The sequence below is a fragment of the Alosa alosa genome, chromosome 4 (genome assembly GCF_017589495.1).
Source record: "Alosa alosa isolate M-15738 ecotype Scorff River chromosome 4, AALO_Geno_1.1, whole genome shotgun sequence".
NCBI lineage: Eukaryota > Metazoa > Chordata > Actinopteri > Clupeiformes > Clupeidae > Alosa > Alosa alosa.
Window position 1 is genome coordinate 14,809,916 of NC_063192.1, and position 22,206 is coordinate 14,832,121.

The following is a 22,206-nucleotide window of genomic DNA, read 5'->3' on the forward strand; positions in this document are numbered from 1 at the left end:
GAAATATGTGGCGGCAAACATGTGTAATGGGAGGGCCATCTGTGGGGGTAGAGGATTCTCAGGATCCAGAAATGGACAGGTGCCGAAGGACAAGCCAGCAGTAGGCCTAAATTGTTAAAGTTAAAGATAAAAATGTTTTTTTTATCCTAAAAATGATGGTGAACGGTAGATCCGGGCTGGCATTAGATGGCCCAGGGCATGTCTCTGGCTGAGCTCAGTACCAGCACTCGCCTGTTTTGTGAGTTTCCCCAAGACTGCTCTGTAACCACAGTGCAATGAACTCCCCCTGGTGGTCAGGATGTGCTACTCCCAACATGCTGGGTAACATAAACTGTGGTAGCCTAGCAAAGGAATACATTAAAGAGGAATGGTTGAAAGATAAGAAGTGGTCTTGAAACAATCATGTGATTTTGCTAATTAATATCAAAAGGTCTCCTTCAGTATAAGAAGACTCTTTAATGGTGAATGAATTAATCAGGGATTAATAAACAAATTACTGTATTACAGAACTATGTTATGCTACTAAATCTAGTAGCAGAACTATGAACAGAACTATGTTATGCTATTGTGCATTTATAGACTAGATAACCTCGAGTCAAAAGAAAATGTCATCAATGTAGGTGAAATACTGACACATGAGTTATTTTTGTTACTTTTGTTTAATTTGGTTAAATGTCCTGGGTATAAGAATGTGTATTAGCAACAAGCCAGTAAGTTAACTCAGAGAAGGTATAAACCTCATAAGAAAAGAGCCCCATGTCTTCATGCCAACTGCAATAACAAAGCTATTGGGCTCGTGGAATATCTGGGCGAGCCACACGAACACAAACACACACACACACACACACACACACACACACACACACACACACACACACACACACACACACACACACACACACACACACACACACACGACAACAAGACACTGCACAATAATGTTTAAAAACACACTGATAACTCTTGCCAGAGTTTATCGGTTTAACTCAGCATAAAAGGGTTCCATTCAAAAATACACATTAGCTCATGTGACTTCTGTTCTGACTACCTCAAGACAACTTTTTCTCTTTTCTAGTCATGGAAGTGGAATTTCATTACAACCCATGAGTGTTATTTGTTTTTTTAGTTTTTGATTTGGCCATAAGCAGAAGTTTGGTTGTTTTAAAGCAACACTATATCTACGTAGTTCTTGATTATTGCACTATGTACAATAACTCTGTGGCTCATTTTAACACGGCACTACCATAGCATCAAATGGGTATGTTTGGAATTGTCGCCAAGAGACACACAAATATACCGATTCTTGCATTGTGTTGCTTTAACACTAAAACAGCCACAACAGTCCTTTTGACCATTTTGAAATGTATATTTTTAACTTAATTATACATTTACATGATTTGAAAAAGCTTACAGAACCAAACAGAAATATCCTGTTTAAAGTTTAAAAGGCTTTCTACAGAGTTAAGCCTTTGTTTTTCTATGCAAATACAGCTCCTTCCTCCCAGGTAGACCAGGAAGGCCCGTGGGAGAGGATAGGCTGAGATGGTATTTTAGCATAGCACATACATATGTCACACAGCATTATTTCAGAGATTATGACACACATCCAAAGGATTTTTGAAGATCTTCGAGGCAATTCCGGCATGCCGTGTTCTAGAGAGGATTAAGGAGGCTACGCTTGGCTAAGTCTTCTCTCCTCCCTGGTGCATTTCCATTCTCGCTTGTGAGTGCTCTGAGTAAAATAAACAAGTGATAGAAATGACTAAAGGGATGACAGACAAAAAATCACTTGAGTAAGCAGGTGAGAGAATGATTAGGAATATTTTCAGTCAACTTGTATTTAAATTGGCTGGGATAGGTTTTTAAATATCATAGCAACTTGATCTGGCATTGTGTTCGGATGAGAGTGTGGACGTTTTCTTTTCTTTTTTTTGGAGGGGGGTAGCACTGCAGTATGTGACTGATCTGTTAGGAGACAAACAAGAGTGATGAAGCCTTGAATTAAGAATGCACATGTCGGATTTATTAATTGTGCATCACTGCTGTACAAAAGCACACTCTGATGAAACAGGTCATGATGGCTTATTGCAAGAGATTTACTCCCATAGTGAGAACTGAGAACTCAATTCTAAGCTTGAATTGTTCCAACACCCCTATAGAAATATATAGAACATGCACAATGTCCTATACATGCAATCTATCTGTATTCATTGAATTTGTTTCATTGTCAAATGGAAATTGAGAATGCATGACTGTAAGCTAGTCCAAAGGGTTATGTTTACATCTTCAGTAGTTTCTGGTGTTTTCTCTGCCAAAAAGGGAAAGGAAAGCCAACACCGGTCTCTGAATTCTGCGCACTTTATTTGTGGAATAGAATACTATACACCTCTGTGCTTTTCATATCGAACTCTGCTCACTCATCCTCCTACACACAAACAATGCTCTCCTGTCAGCAGTGCAGGTGTCTGTCCCAGCTCTCATTCACAGTAGCCAACCCACTCATCGATGGATGATTCAACATAAAAATAACTTTGGAACAGTTGCTGTAAACAGAGTAACAAATACATTTGTCATCACAGTCAAGTGCAAGTACTCTTTTCAGTTTTAAAAATTAATTATAATATGCATTTATGTTTTAGTAAAATAATTACACTATTTATTGCCAACATCCGTTACTGTATGTTAATACACATAAAATATGTCCTTGAAAAGAAGTGGTGATATGTAAGCACTAAAACATATTCAGTCAGAATGGTCCATAGCATCGACACCTTAGCATGTTTGGCGCATGAACCACATGATTAACAAATGTTAAAACATAATAGAGAAAAATACATGGACAATTGAAATAAAGCTCAACCTGTTTCAGCCAAAACAAACTTAAGAGCCCATCCAAACCCTTACAGTAATACAATGAATGCAGTCTTAACCGAAAGCTAAAGGTCTGACCCCACCCCACCCCTACACCTGTGACCTTCCCTACGAATTCCATTCACAATGGCTTCAGATTTTCTCAAGGGACTGCCTGAACATACCTACAATACCTACAACGGTATCCATGCATATTTGTGATCCGTTAACACAAGCCCTCTCCAACTCACCACACGCACGCACGGACTGCACAACCATACTCATCCAACCAAAGCATTTTTGCAAAGAACATGCCTGAATCTTTGTTTTTTTATTATTATTATTATTTTAAATTTCATATATTTTTTCATTTCATTTTTATTTGTACACTTCTGGTGCAGCACTTTTTAAAAATTATTATTAGTCTATAAATGTTGAATTCACTGATAATCAGCAAAAATGAAAAGATCAACACAAACAAAATAAAGAAAAGGGAGTAGGTTCCATGCAAAAATAGGTGAGAACAACCTCTCCAAAGCTTGGTTCTCAGCCATCTACGGCAACAACATGCACTGTTGGTATTAGGTTAGTCAGAAAACTGACATTTTTTGGTAGGATTCGAAGATGCATGTGATTTTGAGAGGTATGGTACAAAATATGTTACATATATATACCACTAGCTGATACTCCCTTTTACCCCCAAGGTCTGTGACAACAAATCTATAGCACAATAAGGTATTCATATTACTCTCTTTAAAGACATATTGATATAGTAATATAGCTTTGTATTTCTGCTTAGAATCTGTATAATCTCTCCCTGCAAATGAACACACATTAAATGTATATGTACTTTTCCTGGTTGTCTAATGTTGCATATATTAAAGTTGTTGCGATGAACTTCTGTTTGTGAAATGTACATTTTTTTTTTGTTGCTGACCATACTGTACGTGCCATCTACTTTAGTCCAAAGGCTTGTGAGGTTCTGTTACCGTTTTATCACTTCTTTACCATCCATTCACCAAAAAACAAAACCACTCAATGGCCTCTCGCAGCAGCTACAGCCTCAGGGGTCGAGGTGGCAGACATACGTGCCTCTGCTCCAGCTGCTCCATATACACTCATCATTCCTCTGGTCTTTAGAGCTCAAAACTGGTCCATCCAACTTTACTCTTCTCCCTGCCCCCCCTGCAACAACCCCAACACTCAATACAAACTTGGGTTTGGAATAGGGATGAGGCCAGGTGTTTTGAAAAGGTATGTCTTCGTTTCTTTTTTTTTTTTTTTTTGTAAAAGCTCCTCAAAAGTTCTTTGTCACATGTTCTAGAATGAGCTCTCTTTCACTCTTTCTCTTCTCTCTGTGTGTGTCTCTCTCTCTCTCTCTCAGTCTCTTTCTCTGACTCTCTCTTCCTTCCGTTGTGCAGTGGGAAGGAGAGCCTGTGTGCTTGAGGGAAGGTTATAAGGAGGAGATCTTGACGGCGTCGTGGGGGAATGTGCCCGAGCGTGAGTTGCGCAGGATGCCAGGGATGGCGGGCGACGGCGGGAGGCTTTCGTCCGGGGTGTTGGCTGGGGGTGTCGGGATACTGATGATGGCCGCCGTGAAATCTCGGTCATCACAGTTCAACTTCAGGTCTTCCGTCCGGGCATTGAGACTGGAGCGACTGCTCAAAAGAATGGCAGAGAGACAGACAGAGAGCGGGAGAGACAGACAGAAAAAGTGGAGGAAGAGAGGTGGTGCTTTGTGACTCTAGTCCAAAACAAGGAAACAAAAACGACATTAACTAATATTACTACTTCATAAACTCTATTGAATTCCCTTAATGCACGTCCATAAAACCTAGCCTGTGACCCAGTCACACAATAACACCCAATTATTTAAATTAAAAGAAGGCAAATCTATCTGGGCGTAATATTTTATGGGACATACATCTGACATTATGGTACCAAATCCAACTCCTCACACCTTCAGATGTCATTTAAACTGGAGAAGGCTCTTATTGAATTTAAGTGGTGAACTAAGTGGTGAAGGAATTGCAAAGAGAGAGTAACTGGTAACTATTGCCGATACTGTAATAAAAAAGTGGGACCAACATGTAGTTCAACAGTATGTTGAAATTAAGAGTGAGATTAAGCCGTACCTCTGAGGGGCCACTGAGGTCTTATGCACCTGGAGGGTGTCCAGTTCCTGCATGCTGCCACGGCTGACTGAAACGGTGGAGTTGGCCAGACGTATGGCCCTGCGCTTGGCCCGCCGCGGGCAACAGGAGCTAGAGCCGCCCTGGTGGCTGGAAAGGGAAGTGCTGCGGCTGGTGCGGTAACCCACGGACTCGGTCATGCACACCTCGCTGTAGGTCAGCTCATCTGTGAACTCATGATTCTGAAAAGAAGAGCGATCTCACTGTATTTTAAATTATATTTCAAGGCATTCGATGCAATGTTTTTACATTAATATAACAGCTTTAAAATTATGTTGATGGTAAACTAACTTGCAATTGGGAGAATGGTGTAGCCTAAGAGAATCCAGACAAACCTTTGGCAAATTTGAATTCGCTCTGCAGGTCTAACTGGCAAAGAGGCCATTCACCCCCATTTCCAATGTTCCTAAAAACCTGGGCACCAGTCATAAACGTTGAGGCGGAAATGCCCATTTTTATCAGTACTGGTCATGTGCCCTTAATCGAAACCTCTACATTTAGTAGCAACCTTGGAGTTGTTGCACTATGCAATCCCAAAATTCCAAAATTAGCATCTAGCACTGAGCATCGAAAACTGAAGGTTTTAAGGTAAAGACAGGGATTCGCTGTGTTCGGCTGTTCAGATGCTGACTGGATCCTACCGCTGTATCCTGCCTGCCTCTTCTCGGTGTCTTCCAGATGCCATGCTAAGACATTAATCTGTGATACCTTCAGGCAGTTATGCAGCCTGCCTCACACAGCAGCTTATGAGGAGGAATTTTTCAAAGCAAAATCCTGTAAGTGGCACAATGGTTGATTGCTGACCTTTTGAACATGACACAGGGTAATGGCAGCAGTAAAACTCACCGTGGTTTTCTCCAGGCAGTGCAAGAGGTGGTGATGTTGGTGTTCAAAGGCAGATCTGTTTTTCACACACAAAGCAGTGCTGTCACTGTCATGATCCTGCAAGAAAACAAAAGGGGAAAAGAAAAAAAATTCAGACACACAGGGCAAAGCTCACTCGCCCAGGAGAAAGAGATCAGTCCCATCAGACATTATTCACATGTGCAGATTGATGTCTTGATAGTGGACTCTGTGCTTTTTGGTAAGTCCAAAATATAGCTATGCTGTAGCAAGTTCAAAATGATGCCAAACAGTCCTGCTTGAAGTATGTGCTGCTGTGTAATCTGCATTTTAGCATTCTGCTAAGTAGCTGCACAAATTCCAACAGTTTGGGGGTTTTTTTGTGGGTATTTGTGTGTCTTTAAAGGTTTATGGAACACTAAAAAGCCATTTAAGATTCTTGACATATCTGTTTGATCCACATAGAAACCTAATGCACTTTCCCTTCACATAGGGGCCAGGGGAAACATGAAGAGTCTATTATCACTCTAAAGCTTTTCAGTGTCCAAATGGACAACAGAGGGTGGCCGACCCATTGCATTGTTTCCTCTGGCATCTAGCGGAAGTTTTAACCCCTCGGGGAAAACGGCCTTTATTCAGACCACCATTCAGTCTTAGAGGACAAGTGTCCTATTCGACATTGGCAAAAACTAATTGTTGGAAGTTTACCGATACCATCTCAGAGCAGACTGATGTTTTTTCAGGTAAAGGTGGTTTATCAGAAGTATTGCCATAGACAGGGTACATCCTGTCAAAGTCACTTAAATTCCAGTGATCTTATCTTTAAGACGGAGAACGGCTATTTTGAAAGAGGCTTAAAAAGGTCAAAAACAGCCCTGTTGTGCTGGCTTGTAGGAAAATGCAAGATCCGCAAAAAAGGACATTTGTCAGATCTCACTCAGATATGTCTGATAACATCATCCATGATTGAGTTAGACTTGAAATTCAAAGTCATTCTCTATGTCAATGCATAGGTATGATTCCCTATCTGTGAAAGGCCATAGCAAAATAAAATGTTAGTTTTTCAAATATTATCATACAAAATGAAAGCTTTATAGCCGTTGGTTTAACATCTATTCACAAGCAGACAGTAGTAGATGTGTCAATGTAAGAAGTAAAACCCACATGTCATGTGACTCAACTGCATAGTATACACAGAATACACATGTGGGAGATTTTTGTATACCTGCAACAACAGCATGATTTAACAGTGCAATCAAATCCATGTCGGGAATTACTGCGGTTGTTTGGCACAAGTTGGAACGGATGGAGCTTGATAAAAGAGAGGGAGAGATTACTTGTCCTGCAGTAGATCCTCAGGCTTTTACCCATCAATCACTGGCTGAGCTCCAGTGTTCAGGTCTGCTGATACAGCTGTCACATTAACGACACAATTTTCTCTGCAGAGGCTAGAGACCAAGTCCCTGGATCACAGGCTCCCGATGATTAACACCAAACGCATGTTCAATGAGATCAGGAGGTGATTGAATCTCAACTCTGGGTTTTATTGTGTAGGAGATAATGGAATCACACCAATGTCGTGCCTTTTATGTACCAGCCATGTCCAGTTTGTCTTGTCGATTGATAGACTTGATTGAAGAACATAGGATAATGGCTAACCCGATTTTGTACTTTTTTCTTTTTCTTTATTCTTACAATCAGTACACCTACCATCTCTGATATTACAGTACATGATGAGATGTGATCACTGCATGCATAAATTAATGTGACACTTTAACCTTCAGAGCTTTATTCTCGTTGGTGCTGTATGCACAGCTGAAGCAGAGGAAGAAAAGGGCCACAAATAGAAATATGCTGCAAAAGATAGCTGTGATAGATTGGAAGACTTTTTTTAAAAAAGTATTTCATGACTACAAAACAGTATTCTTATATAATATGTGCGCATTTACAGTGCAGTAAATATTGCATATACGCACTACTAGCTACTGGTCCATGCACATCTCAGGAGGGCTACCATTTGATTGATTGCTATCTCATCTCATTGAGACCCACTCTACAAAAACATTCATAAAGCTGCACTTTAACATGCAGGTCCCGTTTCTGCGTTATACTGTAGGTCAAGGGGTCATGGTGGCATGGTCTGGAAATTAACCTCCCCAGGATTGATCGTTCCCCGTGGCCTTGCAGACACGTGGTGGCCGTGTAGTGTCCTCAGCAGTACATCAGCAGCACGCAAGGCAAGTGACAAAGAGCATGCTCCACAGACACCGCCTGCTGGAGCAGAGGGATAATATCCTTTTTTTTCTTTTAATGAGGAAAGAGTGGACAGTAGCCAGGTGTGGAGCATTACATCCATCTATCTGTACCCATGCATACGCGCACACACACACACACACACACACACAGGGGCCAAATGTGCAGCATAGTAACCTACAACACAGCATTCATCCACACAGCTGAGAAGAGAACAGCAGCAGGGCGTCCATCATCCCAGGCAGCCACCTCTAGTCACAAGCGTACTGTACACCTGGGGCATGCTTTTCAAGACAGGGGTAAAAAACTGCACATCAGAGAGTGCAGGGCGGAAATAAGTGAGGCACCTGGAAAATACAAAACTGTGGCAGACTCGAGAGGAGAACAGAAGAGGGGGGGCAGAGAGGAAGGCTCCAGGTTTATAAATAGCACCACTACCCTGTTAGTAATGGGTTTATAGATCCACACCCCCCCTCAACCCCCACACTGGGATTGTAAATATTGGATTATAGTGGGCTTTCAGCTGCTGAGAAGAAACAGAATAAGGATTCCTCAGAACTCAACTTTGCGCATTAGCAAATATGAGATTTCAATCTCTCTCTCTCTCTCTCTCTTTCTCTGTCTCTCTCTCTCTCTCTCTGTGTCTATCTCTTTCTCTGCCTGTTTGTCTGCACCGCAACCTTCTCATTTGGTGCATGGGATGTGAGATCATCTCCTGTGTTGAAGGGATTATTAAGTCGTAAATGTGTTTGTGAGAATGTGGGTATGCCTTAATCCATCTGGTAAGGAGCGCAGTTATTTTACCTAATAACAAGACAGACCGAAGTAAGGACCAAAGTCAAAGACTCAAATTGTAAGCAATGTATGACAAATGGAGGGAAGAACTGGAGAAGAGAACAAAACTAAACATTAAAACATGGGGTTCTCAACAGTCTTATTGTAAAACAGGAGGATTCGAGTACTGTAAGTCAAAGAATCCAATCAGGGATTCAGTTGTGTGCTTTGCCTTCAATAAAGTAATTTAGGATAAAAAACAAAACAAAATGTACAGTAACTTGCAAAGCAGAGGCACTTGTACAGGACCAAGGCCTTTGAGGCCAGTGCATATGGTACAGGCCTGTTCTGTCACAAAACACAGAGTGAACCAAATCAAGCTAAACAGCGTCCTCTTGTTGAGTCTGCTCTGGCCATGAGTCTTCTCTCATGTGGAGATGGAGTGAGCAGCCCCATGAGAGACATAACGACATCGACTAAAACTTAGGGAGACAACAGACAACAGACAACAGACAACAGCAGCAGCTCAGCATGAGGAGGGAGAAACCAGCGGGCGGGTGCATGTCACATGATGTCACACTCTCCGTCAGAACGCCATTAGCCTCCCACCGCTACAGTTACCCATCAGCCTCCCACCTCCCACCCGGCTGCAAGCCGTCGGATCCGAGGCGCTGGGATCCTGACCCCGACGTCCGACCAACTCCCAATTACTCCCTCTGTCTCCGCACAGCAGCGACACGCAGCCAAGGGTCACGGCCAGAGGACGCCGTTTAGCCTCCTCCGTTCGATAGCTTAGCAGCAATCTGAGGACAGCGCAAAATTCTACACCGTGGACGGTATCCCACTGAGGTGTTTTGGAGGGGAATGAAGTGTCCTCTAGCACTTTTGGCTGGGCTACAATAACTTAGAAAAAAAAAAGTTTTATTCTGAAAAGTGAACACTTCAAAAGCCATGGCGCTCCTTCGGATTGGTCTAATTGAGCAGGCTCTGGTAATGAATTATTGATGACCGGCAATGTGACATTTGGCTATTTAAAGTTCCTTTCAGACAGCCACACTGTCAGAGAATATCCCTTTCGATCCTTCAATAAATTCTCTCTGGTTACAGTCAGAATTTCAAAAAATGCAATAAAAAAAGCCTTCATGGCGGAGTCAAACCACCTATTTATTAATATAAAACATAAACAACAGAATCTCACAAGGAAACTGAAGGGAAGGAGAGGGTGTTGTCAGGCATGGGGTGAGGAGGCAAGACGCATGACTGTCTACTTCCCTCCCAGGTGCAGTAAAGCATAGGCATTCCTCCCAGCATACTACAGCTGGGAGCACACTTAACGACACCATCTCATCAGCCCGGGACTTCTGGGAAATGGACCAATGCCTCGTGGACCCCAGCTTCTATTCTCTCCTCTCAGCATAACAAAATGAAGTCTTTGAGCCGCCTGATCCCACTCACCTGACATGTGGGAGAAAGATCCAGAATGATTCTCCCAGAATGTACCTCTCATTTGCCTCACCAGAGAGGCTCACCTCCAAGCAGGACTCAGGACTCTATATGTGCCTTTGCGTCCGAGCGTACATGCATTTAACGGTTGTTAATTCAAGTGCATGAAAGTGCATAGTTGGTGACGTGTGTATGTTGAATGCCAACATCCCATGTGTTCAGAGAGCTCATTCCAGATATCCGTACTTTTATCAACAGTCATGTTATCTATTCCTACCTGCAACCCTCCGTCGTCTTTATATTGCAGAAATGCATTGGTGGTCCCTTTCTTTGCCAGACGGATCCTGGCCATCCGCACTTTCTGAAAAATAGAGAAGAACACAGCTGAAATTACTGTGTCAGCACTTGTTCCACACATAACCCGAAATGCAGCACCCAGAGAATATAAACCCCCCTTTCACGACAGCCTTATTTCTCTTACTGCTCCAGAAGTAACCGTTGTCTCATAAAGAGATGATCCAGTCATTTGTGGCTAAGTAGCAAATGATAGCTCATCACAATGTTTATTCTCCTTAAATTACACTAAATCAAAGGAAGAGAAACATCTGTGGACATTATTACACAGTAAAATGGGGAGAGGCTGTGTCAGACAGGGCATAAATATGGTCGAGTCAAGACACAGAGGATGGATTGAAGAGACAGGAAAGAGGAAAGAGAACACTCCCAAAAAAATATGCATTATTAAAACTTTGACTATGTGAGGGAGAGGACGGACGAAAACCACATCCACTTTAGAGCTCCTGATGCCCTCTGCTCCCAGTGGAGCATCAAGGGTGGGAGTGGGAGAATGAGAGAGAGAGAGAGAGAGAGAGAGAGAGAGAGAGAGAGCACAAGAAGAAGAGAGAAGAATGAGAAAAACATAGCAAAAAAAACAACAATAACAACAGAGGTGTTCCGCTCTCTCTGCTATCCATTGTACCTGCTGGGCCCGCATCTTGTCGGCCCGCTGGTTCTGATGGTAGATGCGACTGAAGTTGGACACGATGACCGGCACTGGCAGAGCGATCACCAGCACTCCGCTGAGAGAGCAGATGGAGCCAAAGATCTTCCCCGCAATGGTATTGGGCACCATGTCTCCATACCTGCAAACACAAACACAAACAATAATGCATACCATACCATCATGAAGATTTTTTACCACAGTGTCCAATAGGAGTGATATTATCACAGGTTCTTGCAGTCTGACCACTGAACTCATGATCATAACATAGTAGATGATGCTCCGATTTGTCAGTGTGTAATGGAGGAGCCAATTTGATACTGCAACTAAATTGCCACATAATTGGCAACACTAAAATTTAACTGATGATAGGAGTAGTCAACAATCGGTGACACACTGAAGCTACAAGCACTACTGAACCTATGACGTATATGTTGATGGAAAATTATAAGTAGGCTCTTAATATAATGCAAAACCATAAGTACAATCTCAATATAAGCTTCAAATAGTCCTGACCCTGTTACAGTTGTTATTGTTGCATTCTTTATGTCCAGGCAAATATCCTGTGTACATTCATCCATTTAATCTAAGCCACTCTAGAAATGCGTGTGTTGATTTAAAGGTCCACTCACATGAACCCAGCTCTATTTGGGTGCATTAGTGAGAGCACACTGGAGAGGGTTGTGTTGATGCCTGCATCCGCAGGAATTCAAAGCTCATCTTAGATGAGCTTTGAATGATAGATTTCAAACCATCACATCTCATTAAGCAGTGCGCCTAATGGCTCCAATGGCAAAGAAATATTCACTCGAAAGCAATTAAACTATTACAGCCATCTCTCAATCTCTCTGTCTCGGAGAAACTAATTTTATACGAGTGGGCAGGCACCCACCCTCACTTCACACACACACACACACACACACACACACACACACACACACACACACACACACACACACACACTTACAGGGAAAAACACAATACATACACAGCATTTTGCTTCAGACCACCCACTCAAATACATATTCTGTCCCACCTTCTGTCTGTCTCTCAAAGAGGCAGCATTTCCAATGCTCCCCTGTATGTTATCGCCTGCTGGCTTGCGACAGACTAAGGCGGCCTTGCTCATTCACTAGCTAGTCAGTGTTTTGATTTGATTCATAAATCATGCAGCGAAGGCCGGGCGCGAGGCAAGCCGAGGCGAGGGAGAGGAAAAGCGAAGCCGCTCTCAAGCCAGGCAGGTGTAGCAGAACTGAAATTCCCCACATTCATCTTAGCCATGCAGACGAGAGGGGGGACGCCAATTGGCCCCTGATTGGCAGTCATTCATCCTTGAGCCAATGTTCCAGAATGTTCCATCAGCCCAGGGAGCACAGCACTGCAACAGGACCTTCCATTTAGATTTACCATTATGCTTATTCATTTGGCAGATGTTTTCATTTAAAGTGACTTACAAGGGGGGCAGTACATAATTAAACTGCCCTGTGGACATTGGTGGTGACCTGATGTAATTTACTAGTCATCAAGTGCCAGAGTCTCATAATCAATGACATTAAAGGCAAGTGCAAAAATATACAATCTTTTTTTTTTCTCCATAGATAATATATACAGTATATGTCATAACAAATGCAGATGTATCAAACCAAACAAACCTCAGTCATATACAAGAATTACAAGTATGACAGGGCTATGTTAAACCTTGTTGTGCTGCAGAAGCCATAGAAAGGCCAACTGGTCATGACAAACAGTGGGCAAACTAAGCCCATGGCATGAACCTAACTATGACTACCTGGGGGCTTTCCTGTCAGTGGTCTGGTTAAGCCAAGACAGTTCAAGGGCTATTTGCATTGATGCAACCTTTTGTGTTCAGCCTCTATAGAGGCCCCTACTGTATCGGTGGCCACTGCAGCCCTGTCAGCACTTGGAGACGCTGACAAACAATGTGGAGAGTGATGAAACAAACAGCAAAGCCACATTCAAATGCATACAGTACTTGGGTGTGCATTGCAGTGCATTGTGGTTAGCAATAAAAAAAAAACAAAAAAAATAAAAACACTGCGTTTGTTTGTTTATTCAAACTGATTAGTATTGCAGACATCCATGGGTTTTATTTTAAAAATCGCATTTGAACACTGGAAGACACAATGGTGCTCTGCTGGTGATGGAAGGAAAGACAAAACATTGACTTTGTGATTTCCCTGACCACAGAAACTATGGAGTGAAAGATGTAAAAACAAATTAAAAACCAATATGGTGTCTAATAAAATAATAAGCACAAAGGCACCACACAGATTTGATGAAGTGCATCAATTTGCATTCACTGATGGACTGACTCTATCTTGGGCAGCTCAGCAGTTGAGATCAGTGTGGGATAATTGCATGCGGAGACAAAGGAGCAGTACTCTACAGATGACGGGACGACAGCTAATGGCTCGTCAGCCAGACTGAGGACCTTTTTCAGAACTCCTCACATCTTTCTGGAAACGCACGCGATCACAGACGCATTTCCGGCAGCATGGAAAACGCCCCTCCTCAGAACACACGATGCAAAGCCGCAGTTGGGTGTGGCGGGCGCTTTTTTAATGGTGGCGCAGAGACGGAGTCTAGTCTGTGCGAAGTACAAACTGCTCCGTCACAACGGTGCTGTAAAATGGACCGTAGGAGGGGGGAGCAGAGGTGAGGCGAGCCTATGAGCAAAACAGTGGTGAGCCAGTTCAATGAAGCTCCATTAGAGCTACAAAAACAACATTGTTAACCACGAGAAGAGAATCCATGATCTTAAATGGGCTTATATTCATTCTGTGATCCAGACCACAGATGGATAAAGTTGGAGATAATTAGGTAAAAACACTAAGCTCTGGTTCAGGCTCTGAGTTTTTAAAATCCTCCAGTTGTATAGTAAGACACAATCAATTCTGGCAAGAGATGTCTATAGGGTTTTCCTCAGTGTAGAATAGAATTTACCTTAAGTGATAAATGTATGCGTGTGTGTGTGTGCATGTGCGTGTATGTGTGTGTTTGTGTGTGTGTGTGTGTGTGTGTGTGTGTGTGTGTGTGTGTGTGTGTGTGTGTGTGTGTGTGTGTGTGTGTGATGTAAACCCCTAGTTGTATTGCTGATGACCCACAGGAGTGCTTTGCAGAGTGTTGAGTTATTTGGATGTGAAATGTGAAAGACATTGTTAAGACACAACTTTTTTGGGCTTGTGACCTTGTGAGCTTTTTTGGGCTTGTAAACAATATGGCAACCACAATAGGACATGGTGTGCCTCAAGGCACAAAAACAATTTAATGGACCAACGCAGTGTGCCTGCGGTCCAATCTGTACAGGCACTTTACCTGTCAAAACAAATGGCAGCTGTTAGGACCATTCATGGTCAAAAGTCATAGTATTGAAAGTGCATCTCGTTTAACAGACCATAGAGACACATTCATTCAGTTTGCCTGTAAAGTCACTTAGTAATTCTTAAAAGAAGTAAATACTTCACAGGCGCTGGAAACTCAAATCTGTTCAAATCTGCAAGGCCGTGTCTTCAGTGGAGGGGGGCTGACAAAAAGGTTTTTTATCTAATTAGTTTAGTGTAGCAGTAGAGGGACAGGCCAGTCTACAGTGGGCCTGCTGTTAGAGTGTCAGGAGTCTGTGAGTGTGTGTGTGCGTGTGTGTGTGTCCCTCCCTCACATCTCGTGCCGTGCTTGGTGACCCTGTGAAGAGCCACTCTCCCCACTGTCCTCCTAGGAAGCTTTGCGTGCTGCACAGCTGTAATGAGAGGTTATCTACCATCTCCCTTTGACATTTTCTCACATCTACTTGGGTGAGTGGGATGGACAACAGCAGTGCCCAGTGCTTAGCTGAGACTGAACCTGCTTATGTAAGTGCTGAAACTCTACATGTGGTCAACATTTTTGTAATGGCCCCCATCCCATGGCTGTATGCATTCCTCTAATTCTTGCACCCCCTTGTGGTAGTTATGGAAAAGGCACTGTGTTCTTTACAATACTGTCATCACATGAAAGAACTCATGACAGTAAATACAGTGTTTGACAATGTGACAATGCGAAAACAGAGGAAAAAACATAACAGAGGAAAATAGATAAGGATGTGAGCATATAGAACCTCATGTAATGGCAGTCATTCTGCCACAAAAAGATAGTGACAGACTTGGGTAAGTTAACTTGTGGGTGAGTGGAGTCCTAGGGCTTTCTTTTGCTTGGGAAATGAGGCCTTAACACTCTTCTACCAGGAGGCTTACCACAGTCTTCGAGTCAATTCATAGGTTTGTCACTAAACCATATGCTTGGAATAGCCCCAGGACTAAGGTAAAGACTGGACTAAGAGACTAGAGTTTAGTCACCTTCTAGGGCTACCAGCCTGCCTGAGAGCCATTACTATGATAACTATCATTGTTATTAATATGTTTCCATCATCACTGTCACTGGATTGCAGTGCAATTAAGATGACAAAACATTAAATGTTTGTGATCATCCTCACTGCGATCCCTCACGCCACCATGCACACCAAATAAAAAACTGCTTGTTCCTGTCATACTACACTAGCAGGTGTGCTTCTGCCACCTCTGTCTACCTTTGAAGTGCCACTCTCTAAGAAATGCCTGCTGGCCTTGCCACTGATCAGCCTGTACTAGTCAAACTACGCTCTTAAGAAGCACACATACAGTATAACAAGGAGCTCTGAATCAGCAGCCTGTATGATGTCAGAATAGTCTTTTATTGTTCTGTTTCGTGCTCTCACCCTCAATCTTTTTTCTTTCTTACTTTCTCTCTTTCTATTTCTCATTTTTTCAATATTCCCTTAGGGACATTATATTCCCTGGACCAATCTACATCAACTCAAGAGCCTAATCTTGTTCCGCATTGGAAGACATCCACATTATCGAAAAGAAGGACTCTACAGATGGCCCAGGGCAGCAAGATAAGCAAGCCAGCGGATATGGGGCTTGCACAACGACAGTCATTATCACAATCTCTTCTTTTTTCCATGCCGCGCACGCATCTCATGTTAATTAACATCAGATTAGAAAAAAGAGCAAGAAGCCACTGAAGGGAGAAGAAATTACACGTTATGTAAGGAATCGAAACATTGCATGCACATACATACCATATGCAAGTACAACAGCTATTTCCCTTTGGATGTGCAGAAAGAAGTAGCCATAGGAGCACAGCTAACAGGGAGATCAGGGTACATGGTTGTCCCCGAGTCTTACAAACAAAGCAGGATAAACGCAGATGTACAAACATACCTTTGTTTCACATTCATTCTTCCGTATCAGAGAGCATTAGTCCCGAGAACATACTATCCCTTTAATTTTCCCATAATAGAAAGCCTTAGACAGATATCCCTGGAGGTGCAAGAGGCAGCCTGGCCTAGATGTTGGTCCGGAAAGGGGTCAAGGAGGTTTGTCAGAAGTTCATGGTGAAGATCGAGTGGAAGATGGAGAGCGAACAGAGAAATGAGACAAAGCAGTAAACTCCCGTTCGTAAAAGTTGCTGATGTGGAGTTTCTGCACCACACACAAACACAGCATACAAACACACACACACACACACACACACACACACACCCTTTCTCTCTCTCTCTCTCTCTGAGACTATAAAAAGAGCACACTTTAGAATCAAAACATGCAAAATATAATACAATAGCACAAAAGTCTCTATCTGAGTGATATACATGCATGTATCTCATAAGCAATTCAGGACCTAATGGATGTATTTGTTATGCCCATGCATGTATCCCATAAGCAATTCAGGACATAATGGATGTCTAATGGTGTGTGTCTGTGAGTTTTGTGTCCTTGTGACAGGATGTTTTAGGTCTCCTTGAGGCTTCAGAATGAAGGGTTAACCTGCATTCTTTCTTTCATTTTCTCTCTCTCCCTCCTCCTCCCACCCCTCTCTGTCTCCCCCTCTCTTCTTCCTTCTTTCTCTCTCTCTCTCTCTCTCTCTCTCTCCATCTCTCTGAGTGAAAACTGAGAGCACTTGTGGGAGACGCAGTGGAAAATGCTGCTTTATGGATTTCTGAGCGTTGCTGCTATTTCAGCTCCCATGGAGAATGATCAGTGAGCATCTCTCTTCCCATCAGAGAGCCTCTTTCTCAAGCCTCTTTTTCTTTTTAACACTCAAACTGTCCCCTGTCCCCATCTCACTTCATATATACACTCACACACACACACACACACACACACACACACACACACACACACACACACACTGTATATCCGTGTGGATACTGACTGCAAGCGTACACATTTTCGGTTTATTTATTTTCTGTATCAGATATCAATGTTTCTGCCCTAGAGAGCATCTAATGCTGGGCAAGATCCAGTCATCCATCATACATGACAGCATTGCCCCAACAGTACACTACACTACTCTAACACTGCTTCGGTACATCACACACGACAGTAAAGTCTTCTCCAAACACTACACTTCTCTAATGCGGCTTCAGTACATCTGTAGGTTGTAACAACAGACACACCGAGGGGGAAATAATGAAAAACCAACAGCAATCTTGTCATATTTGTTCCAAGTTCCATGATGCAGATTGACATTTTGGGTAATCTAAGTGTGATTAAGGGTGACAGCTGCAATAAGGCGCTTGACACACACACACACACACACACACACACACACACACACACACACACACACAACACACACACACACACACACACACACACACTCACTCTCCCTCTCGTGGGTGACAGGTTAGCTGGCATCACCACACTGGCACTTAACACGCCGAGTATCGTATTATAAAAGTCAATCTCGACAATCAGCCCATTCGTGATTTAATTGCAGCTGGTATTTACTGATTTAATAACGGCCGACTGTCGGGCGTCCAGAAATGAAATGAAGCAAGAGCAGTTGTTCATCGCGGCTGCTGGGCACACCTGCTCACTCAGTGGAACATCATGCGGCAGGACAAGTTATTATGCAGGGCTACACGCAACGGATGACTTCAGAAACACAACTGAAGTGGGAGGTGGGAAGTGTTGACACAGTGCAAACAGAGGAATGTTATGTCTCTGAAGTGCCTGCAGTGGCCCAAAATAAGACAATGTACCATAGTGTAAGCTTATAGTGACTCTGGGAGCTGCGTTTGTGACTTTAATTACTGTAGATTATGATTAATTTGGCTCTGACTTTTAATGACGTAAACTCCATAGGCTCCAGGGCAGTTGTCCTATCATGGACAAAGCTGGGCGATGGAGTCTTGGCTATAGTGATTTATCACATCCTGCACAGTGGCTGGGAATCGGGGTGATTATGCCCTGGAATCTCACATCACCTTGGCAATTTATGACTTTGTCCCTCTGTTCAACTTGAATCGCGGACGGCAGCCAAGAATGCATTCTGATAGGCACATTTGAGGCACATTTACAAAACGGAAAAAAGACAAAGGGTAATTGGTCCATTGTGTCCACAGTGAAAAAGAATGTCTTTTGAAGCCATTCAGAACTGGTACTGTGAAATGTCAACATAAAAATAGAGAGGGGGAGAGAGAGAGAGAAAGAGAGAGTGAGAGAGAGGAGAATGAGAAGAGGGCAGTCAAACAGAATCGGGTGGAGGGCGTTCGATCAATGAAGTGGACGTGTGTGTTAGAGGAGCCTGCAAGGAGGAAGGCTGCTGTGGAGATGGAGGTGTCAGATGTTAGAGAGGGAGATAATGAGAGAAGGGAGAGAGAGAGAGAGAGAGAGAGAGAGAGAGAGAGAGAAGAGAGAATAAGAAAACAGAAGAAGCAGGAAAGCAGGAGACAACTGAACAGAGAGATAAGGGTGCACCTAATGTAGGGGAGAAACGAAGAGAGGGAGAGAGAGAGAGAGAGAGAGAGAGAGAGAGAATAAGAAAACAGAAGAAGCAGGAAAGCAGGAGACAACTGAACAGAGAGATAAGGGTGCACCTAATGTAGGGGAGAAACGAAGAGGGGGAGAGAGAGAGAGAGAGAGATAGGGCATGTCCCCTGCAGATAACCTCCTTATTTACGGCCCCCAGTACCCCACCATCACAGGGCCCAGAGCAGCTCTGCATTCCCATCACGGAGACCTCGCCTCCCAAGCTTGCCCCGCACCAGACCGCACCAAGTAGGATACCCTCGGACCCTGTACTGCTGATTCACACTGGACAGTAAACTGGCCGATCACTCACTCTCCTAGTTAACTAATTAGTGTCTGTGCCTGTGTGTGATAAAGACAGAGGGAGTAGAATGAGTGAAAAACTGAGAGAGATAGAGAGAGAGAGAGGCTGAAATACTTCCGTATACTACACCTTAACAGCAAGTGATGCTGCATGTTCTTAGTGTAGGGTTGGGTATCGTTTGGGTTTTATCCGATACCGGTGCTAAATCGATACTTTTAAAACGGTGCCGGTGCCGAAGTGGTGCCTGAACCGGTACTTTGTTTTTAAAATGTTTTAAATTAAAATGGTCTAAAGCATGAATTGCTTTTTTTATTATTGATAAGACAAATTTGAACATGAAATTGTTCATTGTTCAACTGTTATATTCAATTTACTATCAATATCTCATTGCTCCTACGAATAATACATTTAAATGTTATAACAGCTTGCCATGCATGCACACACAATGGTAGGCTAAAGCTCTGCTTTCTAGTTTATCCAGTGTAGGCGGTTTGCCATAAGGTATGTTAAAACCGCTTTCCATAAAGGTCATGGACAACGGCATTTGCAAGCAAGCTAATCTAACAGGGACTCTACTTTCCAGTTAATTCAGTGTGTTCCCAAATGCTTCAAGAAATGTCATGTCTTAACCCATAACACGCAATAGTTTTGAACAGGTTAGGCTACATGTCAGTGTTGAAGTGTTTAGATTCCCAGCGCTAGCCTAGTAGGCATTTTAACAGCAACTAACACCAGTCAGCTAAGTTTAATTAGCGATAACATACGGAGATGGTTTCGTAGCCTCTTTGACAGCTCAGTGACATCAGGTATGTAACCTACATATTTATGTTTTTGCCAGCTAACCTTTAACATGATCTTCAAATTCATTGTGATGCTATATGGGCCTCATGCACATGAAATATATCATGCCATTATGTTGTTTAGAACACACCGTGAAATACAGTTTTCACCTTACAACTTTGCTGATAACATTTCAAATCAATGCCAGTTAGCGCATTAGCAAGGATATTGTGTAACATATAGGCTACTGTTGATGTTGTTTCATAGCCTTTTGCTTGTGTGTAGTTAGGCCCACTGCTAGATTTTGACAGGAGCTCGCGATATCGCTTTAAAGTAAGCTACTTGGGCTCACGCAAGCTGTCAAACACTGTTCACTCACCTATGTGGTGCACCCCTCTGGTTTATACAGTGTTTATGTTAGCTAACTGTATATGGATGTGTTGCTATCAGAGCAAGACGTTAGAGATGGCGCATGACATGCAGTGATGCCTCGTATATATATATAAAAAAAAACGCTATTTAAGCACCGAAATGAGACACCGAAATCCACGTTGTTATTCGATGCCGTTACTACCGTTTGCGTCAGCACCGGTGCCATATTAGAACCATGTTTCGGTGCCCAACCCTATCTTAGTGTAAATCCTATTCTCCAAGACATCTAATGTTGTTTTTTATCTTCTTCTTTTCTAACTGGGTTGTGGCCAATCAAAATACTTTTTTGTCCTTTGTATGAAAGAGACCGGCCTTCGAGCTTTCTGAGAACATAAGTCGGCATTAAATCACTACATTCCAAATGTAATGAATAGAAATAGATCACACGTCTCTGGTAAATGTTAAAATATGAAAATGTATTCAAAGGAGAGGGGGAGAGGATTGAAGAGAGACTGGAAACATAGCTGTTGACCTTCCTTTCAGTTACAAAGGAATGTGAGGGCTGAATTTACCAGCGAAAAACAACACGAGAAACATAAACAGCAAGCCCTTTTATGCAACAAGGCAGAAGAGGTGGGTGGCGGCTCTCTGAAGTCTCTGATTGCCTCACTCACTAATTTGCAATATTGGCGCCACATGAGAACACAAATGAATTCAAAGCCTGGGCTGTATTAGTTAAAGCAACACCATGGAAAAATTTATATGTTTCCCTCTTGGCATCAATATTCAATGGCATTTAGTTCTAAGACAGTGCCCAGTTTGTCAAAAAACCGACTAAATGGGTTGTTATCTTACCCAATCAACAACGCTACATAGTGCAATATCAAGCATTCCAGACATACACTGGCAATGTTAAAGGCTTTATTCTCGGTACTATAAGTCACTGTAGCATTTTAGCTGTTTTATTTTAAGGTAAAAGAATTGTATTTTGTTGCTTTAAGTGTGACTTTGGAGAGTGTGTTTGTGTGCGTGTGTGCACATGCATGTGTGTGTGTATGTGCGTGTGTGTGTGCGTGTGTTGTGTTAAGGGGATGGATGGAGAGTAAAAACAGCCAGAAGGATATTCATTTAAATGAATTGGTAATTTATTGCCTGGGGGGGTAGAGCAGCATGGGGCAGCGCGGTCTTCTTGTGTGAAAAGCCGTTGTTCACATTCAATTAGCCAGCCATGCAGCACCCGGAGCACTGAGGCGAGGAAGAATGTGACGGAGGAGGGTTCAAAGGTCACCCCAATCGCCCTGAGAGCTATATATATATATATATATATATATATATATATATATATATATCACAGCTATCCTCTCAGCAATCTAACCCTGGAGGCACGAACAGACGCCCACCTGCAGTGTCTATGGGAATGCACTGGTGCAGAGGCCAGTGGTTGAACAGGACATACGCCGCGTTAAACTTGCCAGTGAAGAACGATGCCTCAGACTTGATTGATGGTGAGGGAGCTATAGTGAGTGTATGGACGGCTTGAATGATGGT

The 22,206-nt window shown here is 42.8% G+C and overlaps 1 protein-coding gene across 3 annotated transcripts in view; it reads right to left on the reverse strand.

Moving 5' to 3' along the window:
- Positions 1–2,342: 2,342 nt before the first annotated feature.
- kcnd1 (potassium voltage-gated channel, Shal-related subfamily, member 1) overlaps positions 2,343–22,206 on the reverse strand; it is a 39,885-nt gene continuing 20,021 nt past the window's right edge. For 2 of the 3 annotated variants that reach the window (XM_048242222.1, XM_048242221.1), the window contains exons 3-7: positions 11,335–11,497; positions 10,633–10,716; positions 5,889–5,984; positions 4,986–5,224; positions 2,343–4,508 (exon numbers count right to left, since the gene is read on the reverse strand). In XM_048242222.1, the coding sequence (XP_048098179.1) occupies positions 4,304–4,508; positions 4,986–5,224; positions 5,889–5,984; positions 10,633–10,716; positions 11,335–11,497 (787 nt within the window). In that variant the 3' untranslated portion in view covers positions 2,343–4,303. Of the gene's footprint in view, positions 4,595–4,985; positions 5,225–5,888; positions 5,985–10,632; positions 10,717–11,334; positions 11,498–22,206 lie in introns of all 3 variants that reach the window. The other variant, XM_048242223.1, reaches the window with a different exon arrangement.